The 10,708-nt window shown below is 58.7% G+C and overlaps 1 protein-coding gene across 1 annotated transcript; it reads right to left on the bottom strand.

Annotated features, from left to right (window-relative positions):
- Positions 1-171: 171 nt before the first annotated feature.
- Positions 172-9,191, bottom strand: DLK2 (delta like non-canonical Notch ligand 2). The gene is made up of 6 exons (XM_068412781.1): positions 9,173-9,191; positions 6,600-6,701; positions 4,923-4,986; positions 2,313-2,443; positions 1,492-1,636; positions 172-949 (listed from the first exon to the last, which is right to left on the bottom strand). Exons 2-6 carry the CDS (start codon positions 6,670-6,672, stop codon positions 172-174), a joined length of 1,191 nt encoding a protein of 396 aa, XP_068268882.1. The 5' UTR covers positions 6,673-6,701; positions 9,173-9,191.
- Positions 9,192-10,708: the final 1,517 nt, after the last annotated feature.

Raw genomic sequence — 10,708 nt, 5'->3', positions numbered from 1 at the left:
AGGCGGAGCCATCACACCAATGCTCGACACCCAGGGGTTTCGTTGACGCGTTCACTGCCCTGGGAGCCCTTCCCCACTGCCCAGCTTGTGCCGGCAGGGCCCCCCAGGGTGCAGTTCGAGGGGTTTGCCAGCACAACAACCTGCCAGGGCCTGGTTCAGAGTCCTCGCAGGTCACAGCTCCGTCGTCTTCCTGGGCTCGATGAGGACGGTGTTGAGCATGCCCACCTGACACTCCTGGTCTTGGAGCTTCCTCGCAGCCTGAGAAGGGCTTTGGCACCAGTTTGACCTCTGACGGCCCCTCTGCCAGTTCCTCAGCATTAGCAGGACGGTGAAGAGGATGAGCACTGCAGTCAGCACCCCGAACACCAGCACTGTCACCAGCTGGGCTTCGCTCAGCCCTGAGTCCCTTTGGGTCACCACCTCCTTCACAGAGATTTTCAACAACCCTCCCCCTGGCTCGCTCTCACTGTGGTTGGCCACACGCCGCCCCGTGACCACGGTCCTGACAGGCTCCGGCTGCGTCACCCCCGGCATCTCACTGGTGGTGCTTTTCACACCCCCACCGTTCTCATGGTTCACAGGGTGGTAGGGGGGAGCCCAGGTGGGCTCGGGGACGGAGATCTCGCAGGTTTTGCCAGTGAAACGGTCAGGACACAAGCAGTCATAGTCATTGATACGGTCATAGCACTTTGCCCCATTTCTGCACGGCTGGCTGGCGCAGTCGTTGATGTTGATGGTGCAGAAACGCCCTTCAAAGCCCACCTGGCACTGGCAGGAGAAGCGGTTGATCCCATCGTGGCAGGTGGCACCGTTGGCACAGGGACGCATCAGGCAGTCATCCACGTCGTTCTCACAGAGAGGCCCCACAAAGCCAGCGAGGCACCGGCAGGTGAAGTTGCTGGCAAAGCCATTTTCATCTTGACACTGCCCCCCGTTCTTGCATGGAGACCTGCACGGAGAGAGCAAGGATGGGTCATGGCCCTGGAGAGCAAGCGGCTTCCCCTGCCCCAGGGAGGTAAACACACACAGCTGCTCGCATGGCCAGTGGGTCTGGCACCGGCTCTCTCTATGAGGGCAGCTATCTCAAGGAGAAGACCAGGCAGGAATTTCTACCTCCTCGAGTGAGAGGCTGTGGGCCCTCCTCAAAGGCTGTGGCTGTGCATGGGCCCACTACCCACCAGGGAGGGTCTTCAGCCAAATGATGTGAAGAGGAAACGTGCCCTCCTGATGCTCCCCAAAGGCATGACGGGTGTCAGCTCGTCACACCTACAGCAGCGAGGGACGGGAATCTGTTCAGATCGCAACAAAGACCTTGCCCCAGTGGGACTGTGCAGTGCACGCAGCTAAACCAAAGCCAAAGATGGTTTTGGCCTAACTCCATTAGCACCTGGAAATCCACAGATAACGAGCCAAGCTGGGCCACCACTTGGCACTGTGTGGCCTGAAACTAATGCTGTCTGTAATCTCGTTGCTGTCGCTGCTGTGTCTCACCCTGCCTTCTCACACGGCCCCGTCTTCATCTCACAGTCCTTCCCGTGGAAGCCTTCTGGACACAGGCAGGAATATTCTCCGTCTCGATCATAGATGCACTGCGCCCCATTCTGGCATGGGGACTGGTGTTCGCAGATGTGTATGTCTGAGGGGAAAGAAAAAGGTGGAAATTAGTGAGAAAAGAGGGGCAATGTGGCCAATTCAGTTTGAACACAGCCCATCAAACCCAGTGGGGATGAAGAAATGGCAGGAGCTTCTCCCTCCTCCCCTCCAACAGGCACCTGCAGCAATAGAAGTGTGGTGCCTATGTGGTGCCTCCCAGCTACAGTCCATAAAATGCACAGGCTTAGGGGTGCAGAGAGAGCAAATCAACCTGCAAATCTGCACAACGTGAAGATGCTGTGCATGCCATCTGGCTGGCCAGTGCGGACCCCCTGGCACAGAGGAGCCTCTGAGGCTGGAGCAGGGGAGTCCATCAGCCACCTGCTGAAGGCAGGAAGCCCCAGGGGAAGCAGGAGGTGCTGCCCAGAGCCCAGCTGTGGCATGGGAAAGGCAATGAGTTCATCTGCTCCATTTCCTGAGGCTGGCCGGTATCGCTGCAGCTCTTGCCGTGCAGCCAGAGAGCAGGTGCCAGCAGCCTGACCTCTTCTGCAGGAAGGGGACGGTCCCAGCTGTGGCGGCCAGGCAACATCCCATCTCCCAGGCAGCCCAAGCGGCATCACCCAGGTGGCTCCTGGCTTTGCGGGCTCACCCGTCCGTGCAGGGTGTGCTGGGCTTCTGCCCTCAGCACCAGAGGCTGGGATGCCCAGCCCGCGACTCACCTTTGTCACAGAACTTGCCGGCCCAGCCGGTGTGACAGATGCACTGCCAAGGCTGGTGGCACGTCCCGTGGAGGCACCCTGGCATACGCACGCACTCCTCACAGTACTCGCCCTCCCAGCCTGGATCGCACCTGCAGGAGGACAGGGCATGGCAGCGTGATAAAACCCAAGCAGGGGCTGCGGAACAGCTGGCTGCTTGCCGTGCAGGGTTCCCGCAGATACGGCGGTGCTGGGAAACCCTCCCAAAGGCGCCCATGAACCTGCTGGCTCCCTCCTCCAGAGGAGGTCAGTACTGGCATCTCATCTTTCCAAGGAATCAAGTGGACAGAGCAGGAGAAATCTCACCCTCCGCAGCCAGGGAGGGCAAGGGGGCAGAAACAGAGCTCAGCAGCTTCGTTTTTAGTTCCCACGTCCCACTGCTCTCCTCCAGCCAGCCGCTCTGTACACACCACTGCATGAGCTCAGCAATTCCTGCGCCTCCCTCATTGTGCAGCCAGTCCGACGGGCAGAGAAAAGGCCCATCCCTAACCCTGAGCTCCCTGAGGGAAAGGGACAAGAGGCCCCTGAGGCCCACATGTTTCATTGTGCCCTTTTGCATTATAATGTGTGTCATTTTTCATCTGAAGTGCACAGTAATCCAGCTGCGAAGCCTTGCTTGCCATGGCTGGTATACGGAATAGACTTATCAGCCAGCTCACAAGGACAGTATGATGGGAAAACCTGCAGCACACAACGAGCCTTCTGGCCCCAGAAGAGCGGGGCAGTAGAGCCAAGCTGCGTTGCTCCAGTGGCTTCCCTCAGACCTGCCAGCTCCAAGGGGGAAAGCGAGTGATAACAAGATGAGAGCTGGGTGGAGGTGGCACCTGCCACAACAAAAGCTGTACTCAAAATAGCACAAAATTAAAGTTAACAAAAACAATGCTGTCTCTAGAGTAAGCAAGGGGGTTCATTGTCATGGCTGGGGCTCATTTCAGCATGACGTGTGGTGACTACAGCTTTTCCAGGCTGGTCTGAGGCTGCACTTTCACACCTGGACTGGCTGTTGTCACTGCAGGTTGTTCGAAAGAGATGAGGAAAATGGTTAAAAAAATAAATATATATGTTAATGAGAGGCTTTTTGACAGGAACGGAGGTGATATCATCTATCATTCTATCCCCTGATGACAGAATCTGGGGAAATACCTGGACAGCCATGAGCTTACAGAGGGCTGTGGGCATCCCTACCCCCCACTACCCGCAGGGTGCAGGCCCCATCAACTCATGTCCTTCTCTGAAAGGGAGATGGCCACCCTAAACATTGCCAGGGAGAGGACCAGATAAGCAGCCAAGTGTCCCTGAGTTTGGGGTGATTTCAGTGGGTTACTGCCAAGCTGCTGAAGGGTTCAGCAAATGCTCTGGAGGCCTGAAATCTGGAGCAGCAACTCACTCATGCCTCCACCAGGAAGACCTGCAGCTGGGCCACCTGCCGCATGGAGAACTGCAGAATCTCTGGCCAGGGCTTCGCAGCACTGAGCTCCCCCGACCAGTCACAGCCACCAAAAGGGCTCAAGGAGGAGTGAGCTCTTTGCAGCTGCAACTGGGGGCCCAGCAAAACCAGAGCTGGAAGCTCCCTGATGCAGTCAGTGCAGTTATGGTCACCGCCAGGCCACGTCTGCTCCATTAGGTGAGAACGAGTGGCCCAGGCATGGTGTGACACTGGGGGCTGTTTTGTGAAAGGGGGCTGAGCATGCCCCAGTGAGGAGAATGGGGCAAGGAGAATGGGGTGGTGGTGGGCAGCCTGTCCACTTGCAGCACAGATGTCTGGGCCAGCCCGAAGCAGTCTGCTCCCCCGAGGCCGCCCTGCAGGTTGGGGGCTCCAGGTGGCCCTACAGTGGGACGAGAGGCAGTGACGGGGCCATGGCAGCCCAGGGCAGCCACATGGTTGCTTCCCAGGCTGAAGTGCAAGGTCTGGCTCTGAGCTCTGCCCCTGCGGGAACTGGGCACCAGCTGGAGCTGGGATGCCAGGGATCACACATGCACTTCTGCTGCAGTAGCCCCCAACTCGCTGGTGAGTCCTTTTCAAAAACACCTGGAGACCCCAACCACAGCCCAGTCTTCTGAGAGGGGACCCCTGATGCCTTCAGACATTTATGTGCACGCTGGCAGCTCTTCTCTTCCACGCCCCTAGGGAGAGCATCCCCATCTCAACCAGTGAGGAGGCCAAGCAAGCTGGCCAACCTCCAAGCCTGTTCTGCTGCCTGATGACTTTCCCCATCGTATCTAAGCCTGGAGGCTGCCTCCCATCACCCAGGCATGGCCAGGCTGTCCTAAGCTCCTGTCTAGACAAAAAGGGCTCAGCAGAATGACATCGGTCAGTGTGTGGCACGGGGGACCCTGGAAGCACTGGAGCAAAGGCTGGAGGGGATCAGCAAGAGGTTGAGGAATCAAAACCTCCCACTCCAGAGGGTGTCAGGTAAAAAGAGAGCAGTTGTTTATTCCAGGTGTGGGTGAGCGGAGGAGGAGGCACTTCAGCTCGGGGCAGGGGTGTAAGCACTGGGGACACAGCATCAAGGGAGGGAGAACAGTTACGGTCAGGGACAGCAGGAGCGGGGAGCCAAGGACAAGCCGTACCTGCACTTCCCATCCTGGTCACAGCAGCCATGGGCGAGATTACAGCGCTCGCTGCAGTCATCACCTACAAGGCAGGAGACGGGTGGAGTTGGGTTAAGCAGAGACCATAGATGACTCCAGATCTGCCCGTGGCCCTGCCACATTGCAGGGTTTTTTCCTTCCTAAGCTTGCCTTTCCCCAGAACTGTAAGGTGGGGGACCTTCCTTTCAATGGCTGGATGACACATGAGAGATCAGGATTTCGCAGTCACCCAAGTAGCAATAATGCTGCCTTTATTGAGAAATGGGACCCTGATTCAAAACTACCTGGTCTCGGATCATCTTCCCCACTCTCTCTCTGCTGCCTCTCTTAGACTTTGGGCCCTTCTGAGCAAGAGCTGGGGTTGCCCATGCATTAAGACAACCTGTGTAATAGGGCCTGACCCACCTGGGACCTTGGTCGCACAGTCACGAAGCAAGTATGGTGGGAAAGCTCAGGGTCAGGTACTGCGAGGGACACAAAAGGACCGAGGATGGAAATGAAAAGAATGGCTCCTCTTTATCTCCCAGGATGTCCCCATCCCCAGGGACAGCTATTGGCAGGGAGCAGTCTGGTCGGGGCTCCTGCCCTCTGCCAGGACCCAGCTGCCAGCACTCCCCCTCCAGTGGGGGGAGGCAGGACTGGGCATCTCATGGGGCCAGGTATCCAGTTCTGTTTATTTATTTAAAGGCCACAGAAGCTGTAACTGAGCCATGGCCTCACTGTGCCACTTCTCATCCTCCGCTCAGCGCTGGCCTGCTTTCTCCTGCCAGATATCCCCTTTCATCTCCACCTTCCCCTCTCCCCCATCACTTGCTTGCATCTTGGCCCCAAGGGGAGCTGGCTCACTCCGGCTCCATGGGCAGTAGAGCTAGAGCAAATGTCAGGAGGCAGGGGCTTTCTCCAGGAGCCCAGTGTGATCCCAGTCCAGGTCCAGGAGATGAATGCCCTTACCTGACTGAGCTCCTCCATCCCAGACCCAGGCAGGTTAAAACCCCCATGCCAAAAGGCGCACTCAGGCTTTCCCCAAGCCGCTTGATGTGCTGCCTAGGAAATGAGCAGGGGGAGAAATCCCCCATGCATGCCTTTTTGCTGCAGTGAGGTGGCAGGTCCCACTGCTCAGGATAAGCCCCTCCCAAAACAAGCCACCGTGGAGCTGGAGCAGCATCCTGGGACTGCTCAGCCCAAGCCTGGGTATCGTCACCGTTCCTATTTGTAATCACCTCTCCTGACAGATGGCTTTGGGAATTCATTGCTTATGCAGAGCAGGGGAAGAGCAAACTAATCTTTGGGAAGGGATTTTGTCTCATTGGATCCAAGATTAGCTGTTCAGTTTTGGGGATCATCTTCCCCCCTCGCTCTACCTCTCTGAACAGGCTCATGAGTTCAGCGACCCATTCACCCTGAGAGAGACAGAGCAGTGGGACCTCTCACTGCCCGTCTGCTCAGGCACTGCCACCTCTGTGGGCACCAGAGCAAGGGTCTCTACAGTTGCCACTAGTCACCTCCCATGTGCTGGATGACTGAGCAGCATTTTCTGGTCTTCCAGATCAGGCCAGCTCTATTTTGCACGGAAAACTGAGGAAACTTCGGCAATGCCAAGGACAGGTTTGGAAAGATGGATATAAAAGAGAAGGACCCATGTCTACAGAGTCTCACCTTGGGCAAGCTGGTGATGGGCCAAGAGGATCCAAACCAAGGACATGAGCTGGAGACAGAAGCTCCTGAGCATGGTCAGCGTGGCCCCACCGAGATGAACACCTACAGAGAGAAAAACAGCAAGCTCAGAGAAATCCCCTGGCTCACACCACAGCTTCACTTCATGCATCCCTTCCTCTATGCTACCTGGGAGTTTTGAGTTGAAACATCCAGTTTTGTACAGACTTGTCACCGCACTCCTCTCTGTCCTTCCAGACTCCTTCCTCTAAGGCAATGTGGGAGCACTAAGAATCAAAAAGCCTTTTAAAATGTGTGTACAGGAGAACTGAGTGTGCACACTCAATCTTGAGCATGTAATAGCTCAGGCTGTTACACCGCATCTTGGACCACGTGCCCCTGCTAGCTGCTGTCAAGAGAGCAGAAGCTTCCAGAAATACCAGCCCATCATCTTCCCTCCCTAGGTCTGGGGGGCTTCAGCTTTGTGTTAAGCAAGGTCCCTCCTGTGCATGTTCGAATGAATAGATGGGCTGAGTCTTTTTACAGCACCCAGGCTGCTTTTCATGCCCTTCAGGAGGGCAGGGAGTCAGATCTAGCAGACAAGCAGGCAGTGAACAGCAGCCATATTTCATTTTCCAAGCAAGGGAGTGAAGTGATAGGTGCTAGACCTGGGCTGCAGCCCCCAGTAGGAAAGGCAAACACGCACCTCTCACTAGGTGCGGTCCTTTTCCTCGGCTGTCCTGCAGAGCGCCCTGTCAGCCCAGGGTTCCTGCACCCATCTATTTTCCGACCGCCTCCTGCCCTCTTGAAGTAACATTAAATACTTTCCAAAAACGCTTCATTCCCTCCCAGCCTTCTGGGGTTGTTAAGGGCAGGAAATTCGAGGGTGATATCATAAATATATTACTATAATGAGATGGGAGGGGTTAAACATTTCTGCTAGGAGAGTGGTGAGGATATGGAGCAGACTCCATCCAGCTGTGTGGGTGTGATGGACAGAGACCATTCCACTTTCAACTTGACTCTCCAGCTCGGGAAGGTGGTGTTGGGTCAATAGTTGCGTGAAAGACTTCTCAGATGGGGACAGAAGTCCTCCCACCCACCTACATGTACACATGCATTGCAGGAAGAGGTTTTGGTGTCCCTGCTAAGGGCTTCAGATGCCTGGACCAGACAAAATAGCTCACAAAAGCAATGATGTTGCTCGAAGCATCTCTCCAGCAAATAAACCATCACTGACGAAGGATGCAGCATTTTTCAGAGGGGCTACAGGATGTTACTGTCACTGCCCCAGCCAAACCCCAATGTGGACTGCTGCATCCTCCCCCTCCACGGTCCCCTAGTCACCATGCTCACAGGATCCTCCTTTGCCTCCTGCCCCAAAATGCTGGGCAGTGGAGAACAGCTGCTGCATTTCAGGGGAGGGTGAAGCAATTCCTATGAAACTTATAAAATAATTTAGGGCTGAACTGTTGGTATCCTATGCCTTCAGGGCTGTGAGGACCTCAACCTCTGATCACATGTCATTGCAAAGGTCTTTTCCCCCATAGCTCCCCACAGCCTCCCCACTCGAGCCGCAGCCTCTCAGACCTCCTGACCCAGCCACCCCACAGGCGCTGCTCCCAGCTCCCACCCAGGGGCCGCCCCGGACCCCAGCAAGGCGCCAGGGGCATCCTGGGGGGCAGCCGGTGCCCAAGGGAGGTGTGAGCAGCACCCGGGCTGGCCTGGCTTTGGGGGGACACTGGGGAGGGAGCTCCTTCCGTCCCACTCCTCTGCTACCACCTGACCAGGCTGGGGGCTACCAGCCCCCCAGGGGCTGCGGGCTATTAGGGAAGCCGCCAGGGACTATTAACCTCCCCCTCGGGGTTATTAGGGACCTCCGTACCGTTGGGGGCTACCAGGGACAACCCCAGGAGGGGGGCTAGCAGGCACTGCCCCTAGTCTGGGGGCTATCAGGGACCCCTCCGGGCTGGGGGTCCGGGGGCAGAGCTGGGAACACGGAGGATGCCGCGCCGCTGCGGCTCGCCGCTCCTGCTCCCCCCCCCACCTCCCCCCCGCAGCTTTGGGACCACCCGAAGCCCCCAGTGCCCCCCGGAGGGTCACGGCCACGGGGGTGCCCGCCTTCCCCCCACCCCCACGGCCGGCCGGAGGGGACGATCCGCGGAGCCCCGCACCGCGCCGGACCCGCCGCTCCCCCTGCGGCCGAGGCGGCGGCGGCGGCGGGGGGGACCCCGAGGGGGCTGCCGGTCCCCGCCGCCCGCTGCCCCCCGCCCCCCTGCTCACCTCGGCGACGCGGCGGGTCGTGGGGCTATCGCGGGGCGCGGCGGCGGGGGGCGGCCATGCCCGGCGCGGCGCGGCGGCGGCGGGGCTGGGGAGGCGCGGGGCTGCGGAGGGAGCTGCCGCCGCGTGTGCCGCGCCGCTCCGCCCGCCCGCCGCCGCCGCCGCCGCCGTGCAGCCCCGGCCGCCTGCCAGCGGCTGCGTGTGCCTGCACATCCCCGCTCCCTCCCCGGGACATCCCGCCTCCCGCCGCCCCAAACCACAGGCAGCCCCCGGCCCGGCCCGCCCTGCCCGCTCACCCCTGCCCTGCTCCCGCCGCCGGGGGCCCGGCACGGCCCCGCGCGGGCCCGCCCGCTCCGCACGGCCCCGGGGGGGGGCTGCGTCTGCGAGGGGTCACCGGTGCCGTCCCCCAGGACCAGCACGCAAAGGATGGAAGGGTGCCCAGGGCTGGGGGTGCTCAGGGCGGGGGGTGCCCCCCCCCGGGGCGCGGCCCTGCTGGGAGACACCCGCGGGGGCTCGGGGGGCTGCAGCGCTCACCCCCTAGGAGTTGCACACACACGCTTGGGTAGGGGCTCCAGCTCGCTGCTGCCCGCCTCCCGCCGGGCACCCCCAACCCCGCCTGGGTCCTCTCTCAGAAATAGGTGCGGGATGACCCGAGCCCTCATTTTGCTCAGATTATCCAAAATTAGCAAAAACGCCTCCTGCAGCCCCTCCCTGCCGGCTTCAGGGGCCACTAACACACCTCCAGCAGCAAATCGTAGGGTTAAGAAGCTCCATCCTTAAAGTAGAGCTGCAAGATGGAGTGGTCACCCCACAAGAAAGAAGCCATCGGGTAAAGTTGTAGTCCGTGGCACTTCTCTCGCTGCTGCTCACAAGCCATGGACATCAGCACCTCAGTGAACAATAAGACGACCTGGGAGAGGGGCTGGGCCGTCACATCTTCAGGAGGAACAGCTGCCTGCTCTTCCTCCTCACCTTGCGTGGCCTTCAGGCTGCTTGACAAGATCATATCTGTCACCTTCAAAGGTCCTAGCAATCCTTAATTAGACTACAAGTTCACCTCAGCCAGCCCTCTTCTACTCCTGCGCCCGACAAGTTTTGCTGTTTTCCACCAGAAAGGAAGAAGAACCACGTCCTACTGGCACTTAGGTGGATGCTTCCACATTCCATCTCATCTTACCAGACAAAGCTCACCCCATCCCTGCTCTCACCTTGTCCAGTACCTCCGTCTCTCTTCAGCTCCTGCTAGCCCCGTCAGCACCACGCACCCTGCAGCAGCCGTGGGTGGCACTGTGGGCCCCAGCGCCCCAGGACAGCCCAACAGGCAGCAGCCCCATCAAAGCCCAGCTCTCTGCCAGGTCTGACTGCAGACCCTTGCTTGCTCCATCCTCGGCAGGTCTGGACAACACAACCCTACTGAGCAATAACATGGGAGCCTCCCACCCTGCCCACCACCGCAGGAGCTACCTCCTTCCTGCTGCTTTCCCACTCTCCACACAGTGAGCAGCACTGTTCCTTTCCTTGCCTGCCTCCTTCTGTCTCCATCACCCCACATAATGGCTCCAGGGTCCCCAAGGGCCAGAGAGGTCCAAACCTCCCACTGCTCAGGCTGTTCCATCAGCTCCTCGGGTATTTATGGGACAGGTGTGCACCAACTCTGTTCTGAGATGCTTCCTGTGGTTCTCCATCCATTCTCATCCCCTGATCCTTCATGTCAAGCTCAGTCTGCTTCTGAGTCCTGGCTCACACCATATCTGGGGCTTACAGCAAAAGGGAGAGGGGGAGGCTGAGGGCAAAGCACAGCTCCTGGTACTTGGTTAAAAACCAGACAGCCT

This window comes from Nyctibius grandis, chromosome 1 (assembly GCF_013368605.1).
Source record: "Nyctibius grandis isolate bNycGra1 chromosome 1, bNycGra1.pri, whole genome shotgun sequence".
Classification (NCBI taxonomy): domain Eukaryota; kingdom Metazoa; phylum Chordata; class Aves; order Nyctibiiformes; family Nyctibiidae; genus Nyctibius; species Nyctibius grandis.
This window is presented reverse-complemented; position numbering and strand designations above follow the sequence as displayed.